Source organism: Aethalodelphis obliquidens, unplaced genomic scaffold (assembly GCF_003676395.1).
Source record: "Aethalodelphis obliquidens isolate GAN/ISIS:26980383/991018 unplaced genomic scaffold, ASM367639v1 scaffold54, whole genome shotgun sequence".
Taxonomy (NCBI): domain Eukaryota; kingdom Metazoa; phylum Chordata; class Mammalia; order Artiodactyla; family Delphinidae; genus Aethalodelphis; species Aethalodelphis obliquidens.
Genome location: NW_020837998.1, coordinates 13,532,287 through 13,552,847, shown reverse-complemented (window position 1 = coordinate 13,552,847; position 20,561 = coordinate 13,532,287). Strand labels below are relative to the sequence as shown.

At 40.4% G+C, this 20,561-nt stretch overlaps 1 protein-coding gene across 9 annotated transcripts in view; it reads left to right on the top strand.

The window, feature by feature from the left end:
- SYTL4 (synaptotagmin like 4) overlaps positions 1-20,561 on the top strand; it is a 148,365-nt gene that overhangs the window by 114,322 nt on the left and 13,482 nt on the right. For 8 of the 9 annotated variants that reach the window (XM_027086076.1, XM_027086075.1, XM_027086077.1 and 5 more), the window contains 5 exons: positions 18,154-18,255; positions 18,739-18,814; positions 19,147-19,237; positions 19,350-19,453; positions 19,990-20,085. In XM_027086076.1, coding sequence (XP_026941877.1) covers positions 18,154-18,255; positions 18,739-18,814; positions 19,147-19,237; positions 19,350-19,453; positions 19,990-20,085 — 469 coding nt within the window. The remainder of the gene's footprint in view (positions 1-18,153; positions 18,256-18,738; positions 18,815-19,146; positions 19,238-19,349; positions 19,454-19,989; positions 20,086-20,561) is intronic. The other variant, XM_027086082.1, reaches the window with a different exon arrangement.

Sequence of the window (20,561 nt, the reverse complement as noted above, 5' to 3'; positions counted from 1 at the left end):
TTGGGAGACTGACCTAAGAAAATATTACTACAGTTTATGTCTGAGAATGTTTTGCTTAGGTTCTCTTCTAGTTTTATGGTGTCATGTCTTATATGTAAGTCTTTAAACCATTTTGAGTTTATTTTTGTGCATGGTGTGAAGGTGTGTTCTAATGTCATTGATTTATATGCAGCTGTCCAACTTTCCCAGCATGACTTGCTAAAGAGACTGTCTTTTTACTATTTTAGATTCTTGCCTCCTTTGTCAAAGATTGACTGTAGGTGTGTAGGTTTATTTCTTGGCTGTTCCATTGATCCATATGTCTCTTTTGGTACCAATACCACACTGTTTTTTTTTTTTTTTTTTCCGGTATGCGGGCCTCTCACTGCTGTGGCCTCTCCCGTTGCGGAGCACAGGCTCCGGACGCGCAGGCTCAGCGGCCATGGCTCATGGGCCCAGCCGCTCCGCGGCACGTGGGATCCTCCCGGACCGGGGCATGAACCTGCGTCCCCCTGCATCGGCAGGCGGACTCTCAACCACTGCGCCACCAGGGAAGCCTGTACCACACTGTTTTGATCACTGTAGCTTTGTAGTATTTTATGAAGTCTGTGAGAGTTATGTCACCTGCAGACAGGTGTTTTTTTCCCCTCAGAATGACTTTGGCAGTTCTGGGCCTTTTATGGTTCCATGTAAATTTTTGGATTATTTGTTCTAGTTCTGTGAAAAATGTCATGGGTAATTTGATAGGGATTGCATTAAATCTGTAGATTGCTTTGGGTAGTATTGCCATTTCGAGAATATTAAATCTTCCAATCCAAGAGCATGGGGTATCTTTCTATTTCTTTGAATCCTCTTTAATTTCCTTTATTAATGTTTTATAGTTCTCAGCATATAAGTCTTTCATCTCCTTGGTCAGGTTTATTCGTAGGTATTTTATTTTGGTGCAATTCTAGAAGGTATTTATTTTTACATTCTCTTTCTGATATTTCATTGTCATTGTAAAGATGCAATTGATTCTGGGTGTCAATTTTGTATCCTGCTACTTTGCTGAACTCATTTATTAGATCTAATAGTTTTTGTGTGGAGTCCTTAGGGTTTTCTATGTATAGTATCATGTCATCTGCATATAGTGTCAATTTTTCCTCTTCCCTTCCAATATGTATACCTTTTATCTCTTTTTCTTGTCTGTGACTAGGACTTCCAATACTATGTTGAATAGAGGAGGTGAGAGTGGGCATACTTGTCTTGTTCCAGAGTTGAGCACGAAGGCTTTCAGCTTCTCACCATTGACTATTACAATGGCTGTGGGATTGTCATAAATGGCTTTCATTATGTTGAGATATGTTCCCTCTATACCCATTTTGGTAAGAGTTTTTATCATCAATGGATGTTGAATTTTGGCTTTTTCTGCATCTACTGAGAGGATCATGTGGTTTTTGACTTTTCTTTTGTTTATGCGGTGTATTAAATCGATTGTTTTGCGTATGTTGAACCATCCTTGTGAACTTGGGATGAATCCCATTGGTCGTGGTGTATGATATTTTTTAACGTATAGTTGGATTCAGTTTGCTAATACTTTGTTGAGAAGTTTTGCATCTATATTCATCAAAGGTATTGGCCTATAATTTTCTTTTTTTCATGGTATCTTTGTCTGGTTTTGGTATCAGAGTGATGGTGGCTTCACAGAATGTCTTTGGGAGTGATCCCTCCTCTTCAGTCTTTTGGAAGAGTTTGAGAAGAATCAGTATAAGTTCTGCTTTGTGTGTTGGCTAGAATCCGCTTGTGAAGCCATCTGGTTCTAGACTTCTGTTTGTAGGGAGGTTTTTTTTAACATCTTTATTGGAGTATAATTGCTTTACAATGGTGTGTTAGTTTCTGCTTTATAACAAAGTGAATCAGCTATACATATACATATATCCCGATATCTCCTCCCTCTTGCGTCTCCCTCCCACTCTCCCTATCCCACCCCTCTAGGTGGTCACAAAGCACGGAGCTGATCTCCCTGTGCTATGCAGCTGCTTCCCACTAGTTATTGGTTTTACATTTGGTAGTGTATATATGTCCATGCCACCCTATCACTTTGTCCCAGCTTACCCTTCCCACTCCCCGTGTCCTCAAGTCCATTCTCTACATCTGCGTCTTTATTCCTGTCCTGCCCCTAGGATCTTCAGAAGCATTTTTTTTTTAGATCCCCTATATATGTGTTAGCATATGGTATTTGTTTTTCTCTTTCTGACTTACTTCACTCTGTATGACAGACTCTAGGTCCATCCACCTCACTACAAATAACTCAATTGCCTTTCTTTTTATGGCTGAGTAATATTCCATTGTATATATGTGCCACATCTTCTTTATCCATTCATCTGTCGATGGACACTTATGTTGCTTCCATGTCCTGGCTATTGTAAATAGAATTGCAATGAACATTGTGATACATGACTCTTTTTGAATTATGGTTTTCTTGGGGTATATGTCAAGTAGTGGGATTGCTGGGTCATATGGTAGTTCTATTTTTAGTTTTTTAAGGAACCTCCACACTGTTCTCCATAGTGGCTGTATCAATTTACATTCCTACCAGCAGTGCAAGAGAGTTCCCTTTTCTCCACACCCTCTCCAGAATTTATTGTTTGTAGATTGTTTGATGATGGCCATTGTGACTGGTGTGAGGTGATACCTCATTGTAGTTTTGATTTGCATTTCTCTAATGATTAGTGATGTTGAGTATTCTTTCATGTGGTATGTTGGCAATCTGTATATCTTCTTTGGAGAAATGTCTATTTAGGTCTTCTGCCCATTTTTGGATTGGGTTGTTTGTTTTTTTGATATTGAGTTGCATGAGCTACTTGTAAGTTTTGGAGATTAATCCTTTGTCAGTTGCTTCATTTGCAAATATTTTCTCCCATCTGAGGGTTGCCTTTTCATCTTGTTTATGGTTTCCTTTACTGTGCAAAAGCTTTTAAGTTTCATTAGGTCCCATTTGTTTATTTTTGTTTTTCTCGAGGAAGTGGGTCAAAAAGGATCTTGCTGTGATTTATGTCATAGAGTGTTCTGCCTGTGTTTTCCTCTAAGAGTTTCATAGTGTCTGGCCTTACATTAAGGCCTTTAATTGATTTTTTTTTTTTTTTTTTTCGGTACGGGGGCCCCTCACTGTTTTGGCCTCTCCCGTTACAGAGCACAGGCTCCAGACGCACAGGCACAGTGGCCATGACTCACGGGCCCAGCTGCTCCACGGCATGTGGGATCTTCCTGGACCTGGGCACGAACCTATGTCACCTGCATCGGCAGGCAGACTCTCAACCATTGCACCACTAGGGAAGCCCGGTCTTTAATTGATTTTGAGTTTATTTTTATGTATGGTGTTAGGGAGTGTTCTAATTTCATTCTTTTACTTGTAGCTGTCCAGTTTTCCCAGCATCACTTTTTGAAGAGGCTGTCTTTTCTCCATTGTATATTCCTGCCTCCTTTATTAAAGATAAGGTGACCATATGTGCGTGGGTTTATCTCTGGGCTTTCTATCCTGTTCCACTGATCTATATTTCGGTCTTTGTGCCAGTACCATACTGTCTTGATTACTGTAGCTTTGTAGTATAGTCCGAAGTCAGGGAGCCTGATTCCTCCAGCTCCATTTTTCTTTCTCAAGATTGCTTTGGCTATTTGCGGTCTTTTGTGTTTCTATACAAATTGTGAAAACTCTTGTTCTAGTTCTATGAAAACTGCCATTGGTAGTTTTATAGGGATTTCATTGAATCTTTAGATTAGTTTGGGTAGTATACCCATTTTCACAATGTTGATTCTTCCAGTCCAAGAACATGGTATATCACCCCATCTGTTTGTGTCATCTTTAATTTCTTTCATCAGTGTCTTAATAGTTTTCTGCATACAGATCTTTTGTCTCCTTAGGTAGGTTTATTCCTAGGCATTTTATTCTTTTTGTTGCAGTGGTAAATGGGAGTGATTCCTTAATTTCTCTATCAGATTATTTATCATTAGTGTATAGGAATGCAAGAGATTTATGCGCATTAATTTTGTATCCTGCTACTTTACCAAATTCATTGATTAGCTCTAGTAGTTTTCTGGTAGCATCTTCAGGATTCCATGTATACTATCATACCATCTGCAAACAGTGACAGCTTTACTTCTTCTTTTCTGATTTGGACTCCTTTTCATTCTTTTTCTTCTCTGATTCCTGTGGCTAAAACTTCCAAAACTATGTTGAATAATAGTGGTGAGAGTGGACAACCTTGTCTTGTTCCTGATCTTAGAGGAAATGGTTTCAGTTTTTCCCCACTGAGAATGATGTTGGCTGTGGGTTTGTCATATGTAGCCTTTATGAAGTTCAGGTAAGTTCCCTCTATGCCTACTTTCTGGAGGGTTTTTGTCATAAGTGGGTGTTGAATTTTGTTGAAAGCTTTTCCTGCATCTATTGAGATGATCATATGGTTTTTCTCCTTCAGTTTGTTAATGTGGTTTATCACATAGATTGATTTGTGTATATTGAAGAATCCTTGCATTCTTGGAATAAACCCCACTTGATCATGGTGTATGATCCTTTTAATGTGCTGTTGGATTCTGTTTGCTAGTATTTTGTTGAGGATTTTTGCATCTATGTTCATCAGTGATATTGGTCTGTAGTTTTCTTTCTTTGTGACATCCTTCTCTGGTTTTGGTATCAGGGTGATGGTGGCCTCGTAGAATGAGTTTGGGAGTGTTCCTCCCTTTGCTATATTTTGGAAGAGCTTGAGGAGGATAGGTGTTAGGTCTTCTCTAAACGTTTGATAGAATTCGCCTGTGAAGCCGTCTAGTCCTGGGCTTTTGTTTATTGGAAGATTTTTAATCACTGTTTCAATTTCAGTGCCTGTGATTGTTCTGTTTATATTTTCCATTTCTTCCTGGTTCAGTCTCAGCAGGTTGTGCTTTTCTAAGAATGTGTCCATTTCTTCCAGGTTGTTCATTTTATTGGCATATAGTTGCTTGTAGTAATCTCTCATGATCCTTTGTATTTCTGCAGTGTCAGTTGTTATTTCTCCTTTTTCATTTCTAAATCTGTTTATTTGAGTCTTCTCCCATTTTTTCTTGAAGAGCCTGGCTAATGGCCAAACTTTGGGTTTTTTTGTTCTTCTCTCTCTAATTGCTTTAAGTGTAAGGTTAGGTTGTTTATTTGAGATGTTTCTTGTTTCTTGAAGTAGGATTTTATTGCTTTAAACTTCTCTCTTACAACTACTTTTGCTGCATCACATAGGTTTAGGGTCGTCATGTTTTCATTGTCATTTGTTGCTAGGTATTATTTGATTTCCTCTTTGATTTCTTCAGTGATCTCTTGGTTATTTAGTAGTGTATGGTTTAGCCTCCCTGTGTTTGTATTTTTTACAGATTTTTTCCTGTAATTTATATCTAGTCTCATAGCATTGTGGTTGGAAAAGATACTTGATACAATTTCAATTTTCTTAAATTTACCAAGGGTTGATTTGTGACCCAAGATCTGATCTATCCAGGAGAATGTTCCATGAGCACTTGAGAAGGAAGTGTATTCTGTCGTTTTTGGATGGAATATCCTATAAATATCAATTAAGTCCATCTTGTTTAGTGCATCATTTAAAGCTTGTACTTTCTTACCTATTTTCATTTTGGATGATCTATCCATTGGTGAAAGTAGGGCATTAAAGTCCCCTACTATGATTGTGTTACTGTCGATTTCCCCTTTTATGGCTGTTAGCATTTGGCTTATGTATTGAGGTGATCCTGTGTTGAGTGCATAAATATTTATAATTTTTATATCTTATTCTTGGATTTATCCCTTGATCACTATGTAGTGTCTTTCTTTGTCTCTTGTAATAGTCTTTATTTTAAAGTCTATTTTGTCTAATATGAGAATTGCTACTCCAGCTTCAATTTGATTTCCATTTGCATGGAATATCTTTTTCTATCCCCTCACTGTCAGTCTGTATGAGTCCCTAGGTCTGAAGTGGGTCTTTTGTAGACAGCATGTATATGGGTCTTATTTTTATATCCATTCAGCCAGTCTGTGTCCTTTGGTTGGAGCATTTAATCCATTTACATTTAAGGTAGTTATCGATATGTATGTTCCTATTACCATTTTCTTAATTATTTTGGGTTTGTTATTGTAGGTCTTTACCTTCTCTTGTGTTTCCTGCCTAAAGAAGTTCCTTTAGCATTTGTTGTAAAGCCGGTTTGGTGGTGCTGAATTCTCTTAGCTTTTGCTTGTCTCTAAAGGTTTTAATTTCTCCATTGAATCTGAATGAGATCCTTGCTGGGTAGAGTAATGTTGGTTGTAGGTTTTTCTCTTTCATCACTTTAAATATGTCCTGCCACTCTCTTCTGTGTTGAAGATTTTCTGGTGAAAGATTAGCTGTTAATCTTATGGGGATTCCCTTGTATGTTATTTGTTGTTTTTCCCTTGCTGCTTTTAATATTTTTTCTTTGTATTTAATTTTTGATAGTTTGATTAATGTGTCTTGGCTTGTTTCTTGGATTTTTCCTGTATGGGACTCTCTGTGCTTCCTGGACTTGATTAACTATTTCCTTTCCCATATTAGGGAATTTATCAACTGTAATCTCTTCAAATATTTTCTCAGTCCCTTTCTTTCTCTCTTCTTCTTCTGGGACCCCTATAATTCTAATGTTGGTGCGTTTAATGTTGTCCCAGAGGTCTCTGAGACTGTCCTCAGTTCTTTTCATTCATTTTTCTTTATTCTGCTCTGCAGTAGATACTTCCACTATTTTATCTTCCAGGTCACTTATCCATTCTTCTGCCTAGTTATTCTGCTATTGATTCCTTCTAGAGAATTTTAAATTTCATTTATTGTGTTGTTCATCATTGTTTGTTTGGTTTTTAATTCTTGTAAGTATTTGTTTGGTCTGGTGTGTTTTTTTTTTTTGCGGTACGTGGGTCTCTCGGTGTTGTGGCCTCTCCCGTTGCAGAGCACAGGCTCCGCACACGCAGGCTCAGCGGCCATGGCTCACGGGCCCAGCCGCTTTGCGGCATGTGGTATCCTCCCAGACCAGGCACGAACCCACGTCCCCTTCATCGGCAGGCGGACTCTCAACCACTGCAGCACTAGGGAACCCCCTATCTGGTGGGTTTTTACCTTGCTCCTTCATCTGCTGTGTGTTTCTCTGTCTTCTCATTTTGCTTAACTTACTGTGTTGGGGTCTCCTATTCGCAGGCTGCAGGTTCGTAGTTCCTGTTGCTTTTGGTGTCTGCCCCCAGTGAGTAAGGTTGGTTCAGTGGGGTGTATAGGGTTCTGGTGGAGGGGAGTGGTGCCTGTGTTCTGGTGGATGAGACTGGATCTTGTCTTTCTGGTATGCAGGAGCGCATCCGGTGGTGTGTTTTGGGGTGTCTTTGACCTTATAATGATTTTAGTCAGCCTCTCTGCTTATGCGTGGGGTTGTGTTCCTGTCTTGCTAGTTGTTTGGCATAGGTTGTCCAGCACTGTAGCTTGCTGATCGTTGAGTGGAGCTGTGTCTTAGCATTGAGGTGGTGATCTCTGGGACAGCTTTTGCCGTTTGATATTACATGGAGCTGGGAGGTCTCTGGTGGACCAGTGTCCTGAACTCGGCTCTCCCACTTCAGAGGCATAGGCCCGACACCTGACTGGAGCACCAAGACCCTGTCAGCCACACGGCTCAGAAGAAAAGGGAGAAAAAAAAGAAAGAAAGAAAAAAATAATTAGATAAAATAAAGTTATTAAAATAAAAAAAATTATGAAAAACTAAAAAGTAGTAAAAAAAAAAAAAAAAGAAAGAAAGAAGAGAGCAACCAAACCAAAAAACAAATCTACCAATGATAAGAATCGCTAAAACTATATTAAAAAAAAAAAAAAGAAATGGACAGAACCCTGGGACAAATGGTAAAAGCAAAGCTATACAGACAAAATCACACAAGGAAGCATACACATGCACACTCACAAAAAGATAAAAAGGAGAAAAGAATATTTATCTATATATATAAAAAAAGAGGAAGAGAGCAATCAAATCAATAAACAAACCTTCCAGTGATAATAAACTCTAAATACTAAACTACGATCAACATAAAACCAGAAACAAATTAGATGCAGAAAGCAAACCCCAAGTCTACAGTTGCTCCCAAAGTCCACCACCTCAATTTTGGGATGATTCGTCTATTTAGGTATTCCAGAGTTGCAGGGTACATCAAGTTGATTGTGGAGATTTAATCTGCTGCTCCTGAGGCTGCTGGGAGAAATTTCCCTTTCTCTTCTTTGTTTGCACAGCTCCTGGGGTTCACCTTTGGATTTGGCCCCACCTCTGCATGTAGGTCACCTGAGCACGTTTGCTGTTCGGTCAGACAGGATGGGGTTAAAGGAGCAGCTGATTAGGGGGCTCTGGCTCACTCAGGCTGGGGGGACGGAGGGGTACGGAATGTGGGGCAAGCCTGTGGCAGCAGAGGCCAGCATGACGTTGCAACACCCTGAGGCACGCCTTGTGTTCTCTGTAGGGAGTTTTTTTAAATTACAGATTCTATTTCACTTCTAGTGATCAGTTTGGTGGGCTTTATGTTTCTAGAAAGTTGTCTGTTTCTTCTAGGTTGTCAAATTTGTTGTCATAAAATTGTTCATAGTTTTCTCTTATGTTTTTTTTTTTTTTGTATTTCTGCAGTATCGATTGAGATTTCTCCTTTTTCATTTGTGATTTTGTTTATTTGGGTTCTCTCTCTTTTCTTCTTGGTGAGCCTGGCCAGAGGTTTGTCAATTTTGTTTACCCTTTCAAAGAACCAGCTCTTGGTTTTATTTACTTTTTCTATTGTCTTTTAAAATCTGTTTCTTGTTTATATCCTTCCTGATCTTTATTACTTCCTTCCTTCTGCTAACTTCAGGTTTTGTTTGTTCTTTTTTTCTAATTTCTTTAGGTGGTATGTTAGGTTGTTTATTTGAGATTTTCCTTGTTTTTTTAGGAAGACCTGTATTGCTATGAACTTCCCTCTAAGAACTGCTATTGCTGCATCCCATAGATTTTGTATGGTTGTGTTTTCATTTGTTGTTTTCTTAAAGTATTTTTTAATTTCCATTTTGATTTCCTTGTTGACCCATTGGTTTTTTAGTAGCATGTTGTTTAGTCTCTGTGTAATCATTTTTCTGTCATTTCTTTTCCTGTGGTTTATTTCTAGTTTCATGCCATTGTGGTCAGAGAAGATTCTTGAAATAATTTCTATACTCTTAAATTTGTTGAGGTTAGTTTTGTGCCCTAGTATGTGGTCAATCCTAGACAATGTTCCATGTGCAGTTGAAAAGAATGTGTATTCTGGGTTTTTTTTAGATGTAATATCCTGAAAATATCAGTTAAGTCTAACTGTTCTATTGTATCATTTAGGATCTCTCTTGCCTTACTGATTTTTTGTCCAGAAGATCTGCCCATTGAGTGTGGTGTTAAAGTTTCCTACTATTATTATATTCCCGTCAGTTTCTCCCTTAATGTCTGTTAGTGTTTGTTTTATGTGTTTGGGTTCTCCTGTATTAGGTGCATGTATGTTGATAAGTGTAAAATTCTCTTCTTGTATTGATCCTTTTACCATTATATAGTGTCCTTCTTTATCTTTCTTTATGGCCTTTGTTTAAAAGTCTATTTTGTCTGATATGAGTATTGCAACTCCTGCTTTCTTGTCATTTCCATTTACATGAAATAACTTTTTCCATCCCCTCACTTTCAGCCTGTGTGTGTCCTTTGCCCTAAGGTGGGTCTCTTGTAGGCAGCATATTGTAGGCTCTTGTTTTTTTGTATCCAGGCTGCCACTCTATGTCTTTTGATTGGAGCATTCAGTCCATTGACATTTTAGGTAATTACAGATATGTATGTATTTATTGCCATTTAAAACCTTGTTTTCCAGTTGACTCTATGTTTCTTCTTTGTTCCTGTCTTTTTCTTTTTGTGGCTTGATAATTTCCTTTTATTTTATGCTTGTGTTCTCTTCTTTTTGTTTTTTGTGAATCTGTTGTATATTTTTGATTTGTGGTTGCCCTGTTTTTCAAGTATGTTAACCTCTACCTATATCTGCTTGCTTTTGACTGATAGACATATAGGCTCAAACACATTCTGAAAAAAAAGAATCTACATTTTCTTACTCTCCTTCCCCACATTTTATGATTTTGACGTCCTCTTTTATATCTTCGTGTTTATCCTTTTGCTGTTCCTTGTGTTTATCATTGCTTGCACAAATAGGTTTTTTTTTCTCTTTTTGATCTGTATACTGGCTAATTTAAGTGATTTACTTTCCAATTGTGATTTCCTCCTTCCTATATCTTCTTGCTTCTTTTCAATTTAGTGAAGACCTTTCAATATTTCTTTTAGGATAGCTTTAGTATTGCTGTATTCTTTTAGTTTTTGCTTGTCTGAGAAATTCTTTATTTCTCCTCCCATTCTAAATGATAATCTTGCTGGGTAGAGCATTCTAGGTTGCAGATTTTTCTCTTTCAAGACTTTGAATATATTTTGCCATTCCCTCCTGTCCTGCAGCATTTCTGTAGAGAAATCAGCTGATAGCCTTATGGGGGTTCTCTTGTAATTAACTCTATTTTTCTCTTGTTGCCTTTAGAATCCTCTCTTTAACTTTTTCCATTTTATTATAATATGTCTTAGCGTAGGTCTCTTTGGGATCATCTTGTTTGGGACCCTCTACTTCTTGTATCTGGATATCTGTTTCATTCTTAGGTTTGGGAAGTTTTCAGCCATAATTTCTTCAAATACATTTCCTTTCTTTTTTCTTTTAAATTTAGTTATTTATTTATTTTTGGCTGCATTGGGTCTTTGTTGCTGCACGCAGGCTTTCTCTAGTTGCAGCGAGCGGGGCTACTCTTCGTTGCGGTGCGTGGGATTCTCATTGTGGTGGCTTCTCTTGTTGTGGAGCATGGGCTCTAGGTGTGTGGGCTTCAGTAGTTGTGGCGTGCAGGCTCAGTAGTTGTGGTGCACGGGCTTGGTTGCTCCACGGCATGTGGGATCTTCCCAGACCAGGGCTCGAACCCGTGTCCCCTGCATTGGCAGGCGGATTCTTAACCACTGCGCCACCAGGGAAGTCCCCTTCAAATACATTTTCAATCCCCTTTTCTCTTTCTTTTCCTTCTGGAATCCCCATTATGCATAGATTGGCATGCTTTATATTATCCCGTAGGTCTCTTATATTGCTTTCACTTTTTTCTTTTTCATTTGGCTTTCTGCCTGCTGTTTTGATTGGTTAATTTCCATTATTCTATCTTCCAGATCACTTATTCTTTCCTCTGCATTATTCATTCTGCTGTTCATTGCCTTTAGCTCAGCTTTTGTCTCGGCAAATGAATTTTCTAATTCGTTCCTTTTTATAGTAATCTGCATTTCTGTCAATAGCCTTTCTTAATTCCTTTAGTATTTTCATTATCTCCTATTTGAAATCCATGTCTATTAAACTGAAGTGGTCTGTTTCATTGTTTGTTCTTTCAGGACAATTTTCTTGGTCTTTTAACTGGGAATGGTTCCTCTGCTTCTTCATTTTGCTTGTATTTCTCTTACCCTGTGAGTTTAGGAGAAACAGTTATCTCTTGGAGGGCTATTTATATGCAGGAGTGTTCCTGCATAAGTCGTTTGGGTTTAAAATTTTTTTGGTGTGAGGGCTGATTTTGGTTTGGTTGTTTGCCATCTCTTTCCTCAGCGTGTGTTGGCTGTGCATGCTCCAGGGGAGATGGCAGGGGTGGGGGGGCAGAGGTTGGTGACTGGTCACAGAACCCTTGGCAGTGGCGGGTCTTACGCACTCCCGGGGAAGTGGGGGCAGTGGCTGGTGCCTGGTCATGGGACCCTTGGTGGCAGTGGGCTGCACACCTTCCTGGGGAGGTGGGGGCAGTGGTTGGCACTCAATCTTGGGACCCTTGATGGTGGCAGCAGTCTGTGCCCATCTCTGGGGTCTGAGACGGCAGTGGTGGCTCACCCCCACCCCTGGAGCTTGTGTAGGCAGTGCCTTGCTGCTTGAGAGTGTGTGCTCGGAGAAAGAAGCTCCTATGGTGAGCTCACCCCTCTCCTAGCACACCCCCCAACAATGGCGCCTTGCCTCTCCGGCGGGCCCATGCTTATTCCTGTATTCCCATGATTGTGGCACACCACATCTTAGCCCCCTCAGGCTGTCTCCACGCAGCCAACCCCAGTCCTCTCCCTGGATATGATCTCCGACGCCCAAGGCTCAGCACCCAACCCCCACCTGCCCCAGCGGCTGAGCGTCTCAGGCTGGGGAGTGCCAGATGGTGGCACTGACCTTCTGTGCAGGTCTCTCTCCGCTTTGCCCTCCATAAACCAGTTGTTTCACTCTCCTCCAAGGCTCCGAAGCTCCCCATCTGTCCTGGCTTCATCTCCCCACCAGTGAGAGGACTTACCAGTGTGTGGAAACCTTTCCTCTTTTGCAGCTCCTTCCCAGGGACACAGGTCCCATCCCTATTCCTTTCTTTCTTTTTTTTCTTTTGTCCTACCCCATTACATGGAGATTTTCTTGCCCTTTTCGAAGTCTGAGGTCTTCTGCCAGCGTTCAGTAGATGTTCTGTGAGAATCGTTCCACATGTAGATGTATTTTTGATGTATTTGTGGGAGGAGGTGAGCTCCACTTCCTACTCCTCCACCATCTTGATCCGATCCCCTGACCATACCAATTTTTTTTTTTCTGTACGCGGGCCTCTCACTGTTGTGGCCTCTCCCATGCGGAGCACAGGCTCCAGAGGCGCAGGCTCAGCAGCCATGGCTCACGGGCCCAGCCGCTCCTCTGACCATACCAATTTTTGATGAGGATATAGAGCAACTGGAATTCTCATACAGTGCTGGTAGGAATGTACAATGGTGCAGCCACTTTGAAAAACAGTTTAGTAGTGTCTTAAGTTAAATGTGCACCTACCTGTGAGTCAGCCTTTAAATTTCTAGGTATTTACTCAAGAGAAGCAAAAAAATATGTCCTAGAAGATATACAGATTGCCAACAAACACATGAAAGAATGTTCAACATCATTAATCATTAGAGAAATGCAAATCAAAACTACAATGAGATATCACCTCATACCAGTCAGAATGGCCATCATCAAACAATCTAGAAACAATAAATGCTGGAGAGGGTGTGGAGGAAAGGGAACCCTCCTGCACTGTTGGTGGAAATGTAAATTGATACAGCCACTATGGAGAACAGTATAGGGGTTCCTTAAAAAACTAAAAATAGAGCTACCATACGACCCAGCCATCCCACTACTGGGCATATACCCAGAGAAAACCATAATTCAAAAAGAGTCATGTACCACAATGTTCATTGCAGCTCTATTTACAATAGCCAGGACATGGAAGCAACCTAAGTGTCCATCAACAGATGAATAGATAAAGAAGATGTGGCACATATATACAATGGAATATTTACTCAGCCATAAAAAAATGAAATTGTTATTTGTAGTGAGGTGGATGGACCTAGAGACTGTCATACAGAGTGAAGTAAGTCAGAAAGAGAAAAACAAATACCGTATGCTAACACGTATATATGGAATCTAAAAAAAAAAAGGTTTTGAAGAACCTAGGGGCAGGACAGGAATAAAGACACAGATGTAGAGAATGGACTTGAGGACATGGGGAGGGAGAAGGGTAAGCTGGGACAAAGTGAGAGAGTGGCATGGACATATATACACTACCAAATGTAAAACCGATAGCTATTGGGAAGCAGCCACATAGCATAGGGAGGGCAGCTCGGTGCTTTGTGACCACCTAGAGGAGTGGGATAGGGAGGGTGGGAGGGAAACACAAGAGGGAGGGTATATGGGGATATATGTATATGTATAGCTGATTCACTTTTTTATAAAGCAGAAACTAACACACCATTGTAAAGCAATTATACTCCAATAAAGGTGTTAAAAATGTATTAGAAAAAAAATAAAAGAATATGTCCATACAAAGACTTGTACATGAATGTTCATAGTGGCTTTATTTGTGATCACCCAAACCTAGACACAACCCCAGTGTCTATCAACAGGTGAAGGGATAAACTGTGCTTTGTTTATACAGTGGAATACTACTCAGCAATGGAAAGGAATGGACCCCTGATACATGTAACAACATGGATGAATCTCAAAATAATCAAGCTGAGTGAAAGAAGCCAAACAAAAAAGAGGACATACTGTATGATTCTGTTTATGTAAAATTCTAGAAAAAGCAAGCTAAATTTCAGTGACAGCAGATCAGCACTTACTTGGAGATGGGATGAGGAAGGAGAGATGGATTATGAAGGGGCACAAGGAAACTTTGGGGAGTGATAGATATATTCAATAGCTTAATTGTGGTGATGGTTTCACCAGTGTATACATATGTCAAAACTCATCAAACTGCACACTTAAACATGTGCAGTTTATTTATGTCAGTTATAACTCAAGGTGCAAATGGGAAAAAATGACAGAAAAATATAACATTGACATCTTTCCATGTCAGCACCAAGGGTCTGCCTCATTCTTTTTGCTCTCTGTATGGTGTTTCATTGTATGTATGTACTGTGATTTTATCCACACAGCCTTGGGTGGGTGACTCATCTGTTTTAGGTAATGAGGCCCCCCTTTTTCCTTTGCGGATAAGGATGGCTTTTATTTCCTGAACCTGATTAATACATCTGGCATCATTGGTCAGAATGTAATTTCTGAAGCCCATTGCTTCTGGCTGTCTATGACCTCTTGTCTCATTGGGCTCAGAAGACTCTTATTTATCCTAAACATGGAAACAGATTAAGTGGCCATAAATGATCTTTTCCATAAAATTATGGAGCCTCAGAGATAATCTAATTCAACCGCCTTATTTTTACAGAAAAGAAAGCAGGATAAGTGATTTACCTGAGATCATACAGATAGTTAGAGCCCAGGACTCCTGTCTCTTAGTCTATTTTTCTACTGCACAGATGTCAAATAATTGCTTTTTTGCCTTACGGTGGTTTGTATCAGCTTTGGATCAGTACGTATTAATCTTTGGGAAAAAATACAAGCAGAAACACTCTCCAAGGGCCATTATTAAACTACCTCTCTAGAGGAATGGTTCTGCTTTAGGTTCTTTATTCTTTGCAGCAAATGGGGAAAAAGAATAGTTCTAAAGTAAAAATGAAATCAAACTCCCTGCTGTGTCTTCACCTATAAAGCTAATGCATCTCTCAAGAAATGACCGCTGTTTCACCTCTGGTATGCCTTAGGATTTCCACCCCAGCTGTCTGTTTTCATAAAGCTATCTCAAACATCATGTTATGTTAACTTGGAAAGTTTAGTCTCTACTGCCTAAGACGTTATACATTTTGGTTACTTCATTCTTTGCTCATTTGTTATTAGTTCCTTCATTTATTTGATAAATGTCTATGAATGCCTACTATTTTCCAGGCACTGTTTTAGGCAGTGGGATACACTGGTGAAGACAACAAAGTCCCTTGCTTGAGGAGCTTAGATTGGGAGTGGGGGGCACAGACAATAAGGGAATAATCAGGTAAATATATTGTATATCAGATGTTGACAAGCGCTATGGAGAAAAATGAAGTAGATTAAAGGGAAGGAGTGCCAGGAAAGCATATGTGTATATAAGCTGTTTTATCTAGGCCAGCAGGGGAAAAGTCTTAATAATATGATGACATTTGAGAGAAGACAGGAAGCAAAGAGGCACAAACCCTTAGAGTATCTGGGGGAAAGAGGTACTTTCTAGGCAGAGAAAGCAGCAGGTATAAAGACCCTAAGGTGAGTTTGTGTTTGGCACGTGTGAGTCATCTGGAACTGGTGAGCAAGTGGGGAGGGTAGGGGATAAAGACAGAGGTGAGGTGAGAAGCAGATCATGTAAGATATTGTTGGCACTTGTAAGGACTCTGTCTTTTACTCCGAGTGAGAAGGAGGGCTCTGAGTGACAGGATATTATTTTTTCTTTTTTTAAATTGGGGTAAAATTTACATAACATGAGATTAATCATTTTAACAGTTTTAAAGTATACAGTTGAGTAGCTTTTAGTACTTTCAGAATGTTGTGCAACCATCACCACTGTCTAATTTCAGAACATTTTCATCACTCCAAAAAGAAACCCCGTGCCCATTAAGCAGTCACTCTCCATTTCCCTCAGCCCCTAATCTGCTTTCTGTCTCTATGGATTTGCCTATTCTGGACATTTCCTGCAAATGGAATCATACAGAATATGGCCATTTGTGTTTGGCATTTCACTTAGCATAATATTTTCAAGGTTCATCCATGTTGTAGCATGTGTCAGAACTTCATTCCTTTTTATTGTCAATAATATTTCATTATATGGCTGTACCACATTTCCTTTATCTGTTCATCTGTTGATGGACATTTGGACTGTTTCCACCTGTTAGCTATTGTGAATAATGCTGCTATGAACATTTGTGTACAAGTTTTTGTGTGGACACGTGTTTTCAGTTCTGTATTGGGGAGATATATATATATATATATATATGATTGATTGATGTTTGGCTGCATTGCAAGACTTGTAGGATCTTAGTTCCCTGACCAGGGATTGACCCCAAGCCCCCAGCAGTGGAAGCGCAGAGTCCTAACCACTGGACCACCAGGGAATTACCTGGATTTATATTTTAAAAACTCATTTTGGCTGCTGTGTTGAGGATAGATTGTATGAGGACAAGGGCAGAAGTAGGGAGTTCAGTTAAGAGGCTACTGCAACCATCCAGGAGCTAGGTGATGGTGGTTTAGACCAGGGTAATGGCAGTGGAGGGGTAGAGAACTGGTCATATTCTAGATATACTTTGAAGACTGAGCCAAGAGGATTTGCTAACACATTGGATATGTATTTTGAGAGAACAAGCAGAGTCAAGGGTGATTCTTAAGATTTTTGACCTGAGAAATGAAAGGACAGAGTTGCCATTTGATGAAATTGAGGGAAGAGCAGGTTTGGGGGAGGATTAGGGCTTTGGTTTTGGACTTGCTGTGTTTGAGACATCCCAGCAGAGATGTCAAGTAGGATGTTGGAAATAGAAGTCTGGCGTTTGAGTAAGAGAGAAATTTGGGAATTGTTAGTTTATAGAGCATATTTAAAGCCATGAGACTAGATGAGATCATTTAGGGATAATTCTAGATAGTGAAGAGAAGCAGCCCAAGGAATAAGCGTGGACACAATCCAAAGATTAGAGGTCTAGGAGGTGAGGAGAGACCAGCAAAGGAGATTGAGAAGGAGCAGCCAGTGAGGTCAGAGGACCAGGAGAGTGTGGGATCCTGGAGGCCAAGTGAAATTACTTGAGACACTAAAGGAAGAATGATTTTTTTTTCCTTTTCTTGTTCTCACAAATTCCTTGAGGTAAGTGGTCCAGGAATTGTGTCCTTCCCTTTAGAGATGAGGACTGCTGTTTTGAGTGCCCAGGGTCATCCTTCATTAAGCTGAAAAGGAATTCTGGTCTTCTGAATAATATCTTCAAAGCATACTGCTTATTTATGTATACACTTTATGCCCCACTGAGGGCATTTAGTCAAAAATTCAGTCAAAAAATAATTGAGTGCCCACTCTATGCTAGTCTTTCTTCTAGGCATTGGGAACGCAGCAGTGAACAGAATATGTGGTCACTGATCTCCTGGAACTTACTCTAATGGAGGAGAAAGACATTAAACAAATCATTTGTTTAAATTATTGAACAAATTAAGTAATTTATATAAAAGACATAAAAAGTTACACATATGATGACTGCTACCAAGGCATCAGGGTGCTTTAGGAGCATATTAGGAAGGTTACTAATCCAGACTTGGGGTGGGGGCATGGTCAGAGAGATCTCCAGGAACTGACATATAAGGAGAGACCAGAAGAAGCAATAGATTTAGCCAGAAGTTTCAAGTAAACAAGAAAAATGGCCATTGTGGCCATCCCAGGCAGAGAAAAGAGGGAAGAAGAAGAGCTTTGGCACATTCAGGGAACCAAAAGAGCTTCATCATTCTGGAATGTAAAGTATAAGGAGAGGTGGAGGGTGAAAGATGAGTCTGCAGACGTGAGCAGGGGTCAACTCATAAGGATTTTTTTGCCATGCTAAGGAGTTTGAACTCAATCCCAAGAGCAATGGGGAACCACTGAGCAGTTTTAAAAGCATACTCAGCTCTTAGAAAGATCACTTGGGCTACCATTGTGAAAGGTTGGAAGGAAGCCTGCCTCCCAGCAAGAGAGCCCACTTCCTTTATGTGTTGGCTCTTGGTTTTTATTCTAGTGTTCCATTTGAAGTCCCCAAGCTGAAAAGTGGAAAGAGTGCCCTGGAGGCTGAGAGTGAGAGTGTGGATAGCTACATGGCTGACTCGGATAGCACGTCCAGGTGAGATGCCCCCAGTCCCTGCTGCTTTGCTCAGCCGAGCTCCCATTTTGTTCTCTAGCGCCAGGGTGCGGGAATCCACTGCCTTCAGTGTTCCTGACTTCTGTCCTCAGCAAGGCGAATGAAGTATTTTCTCTGACGTTGCCACAAGTCTTCCAGTAGCACTCCTACTGTTGGCTCTGAGCACAGCCTTCTGGAACATGCTAACTTCCACAGGCTGCTGCACCTTGGAGGAGTCTTCCTGGACCAGAAGCAACGGATGCTGCTATCCCTTAGGCTTGGGGGTTTGAGTGTTTGTGTTTGTACAGAGTTGCTTATCTAATCATCTGCATTCCTTCAAAGTAAATCAGATGTGAAGTTTACCTTCTGGATTTGGTTATTGCAATGGCCTCAAGCCAGTGGCTCTCTTTCCATAGAGCTTGGGTCCCTAGACAAAAGGGGAAGGGGAGAAGGTGATTTTATTATAGCTTCTGTATCTGCCTCCAGGAGAGACTCTCTGGATAAATCTGGCCTCTTTCCAGAATGGAAGAAGATGTCTGCCCCCAAATCTCAAGTAGAAAAGGTAAGCTTTATTTATTGGTTGGTCGATCTCTGTCTCTCTTTTGTCTGTCTTCGTCTGTGTATGTCTCTCTCTCTTTCTTTTACCTTCCTCAGGAAGAATTTAAATCAAGAGTTCAAACAAATTTTAGTTCAGATTCCCTTGGGAGCATTTTCTAAAGTTTTGGTTGAAACGTGAGAAAATAGGTTTTGTACAATTTCCTAGGATTAAGTCCTAAGAGTAATCTTTCCTTTAAGTTTGTCATAGTTTAGTGAAAATCTGGGCCTTCTTCCTTACTCCACTCTTCCACCTACTCAACTGTCTTTTTCCATTTCCTTGCTCTTACCTCTTCCTAGGAAGCTCAGCCTGGGGGTCAAAATGTGGTATCTGTGGACGAGGGTGAAATGATATTCAAGAAGAACACCAGAAAAATCCTCAGGCCTTCAGGTAGCTGGTTTCCCTTCATGGCCTTTTGAGATTGAAGTTCTGAGTACTTGGTGGGTTATTCGTACGGAGAAGAGTAGGTTTCTTTTGATTTGGTTTTCGGCCTTCCACTCAGAGTACACTAAATCTGTGATTGATCTTCGCCCGGAAGATGTGGGGCATGAAAGTGGCTCCTTGGGAGACAGAAGCAAATCTGTCCCAGGTCTCAGTGTGGATATGGTAAGTACCCTTGTATTTCACTTGGTCACTATATGAAATTTTATATATCTAAAGTTGACTTTACTGCCTGATACTCTCAATTCACCTGTTTCTTTAGGAAAAGGTAACATGAATCTTGATTTCCCCCTCAATTTCTTTTTTTTTCAGTATCCCCCTCAATTTCTAAAGTAAATCTAGTTGCTGAATTGCTTGAAGAAAAAGACTATCTTTCACTGTCTCTTTTATTTTCTAAACATTGCTTGATATATGGTTGGGGGCTCAAATAAATACTTATCTTGAATATAATGTAAAGAGATGGCTGGGTTGGGGCAGTCAAATGAGAAAGAGATATTCTTATCTTATTATTTTGTGATTTGAGAAGGGTAGTTGGAATATAGTTTGGAAGCCTGAAATGGGGAAACATAAAGATAAGTATGTATGTGTGCATATGACACCTCAGAGCTTATCAACAATTATGGCCCCTACTAAAGGAAGGATATTCATCTTTGAACTTTTTCTTATTTTTATTAACTCTGAATCTATATTTATTTTTCAAGGAAGAGGAAGAGGAAGAAGAAGAAGACATTGACCACCTGGTGAAGTTGCATCGTCAGAAGCTAGCCAGAAGCAGCATGCGAAGTGGCTCTTCCATGGTAAGTTCTATTAGTTCTGTGGTATGGACATGTTGGTATACCAGGAAGGATGGAAGTGCCTCCCTAGAGCAGGATCAGGACCTGGGGAAATTCTCCTAGTCACTCTTTCTAGGTAAGTGAGATGCATTTGTTTGTTCCTTTCCTCAGTTTAGACCATAGTTGCTTAGTGCACAGTTAGGTGGCTTTCTCAGCCTCTGCCCTGGAGATTCTTACATCAGGTAGTTAGAGCTAGAGATGTTCATCATAGCCTTGTGAACAGTAACCCATAACTTCTCCCTTAAAAAGGTACCCAGGGGCTTCCCTGGTGGCGCAGTGGTTGAGAATCCACCTGCCAATGCAGGGGACACGGGTTCGTGCCCCGGTCCAGGAGGATCCCACATGCCGCGGAGTGGCTGGGCCCGTGAGCCATGGCCGCTGGGCCTGCGCGTCCGGGGCCTGTGCTCCGCAACGGGAGAGGCCACAACAGTGAGAGGCCC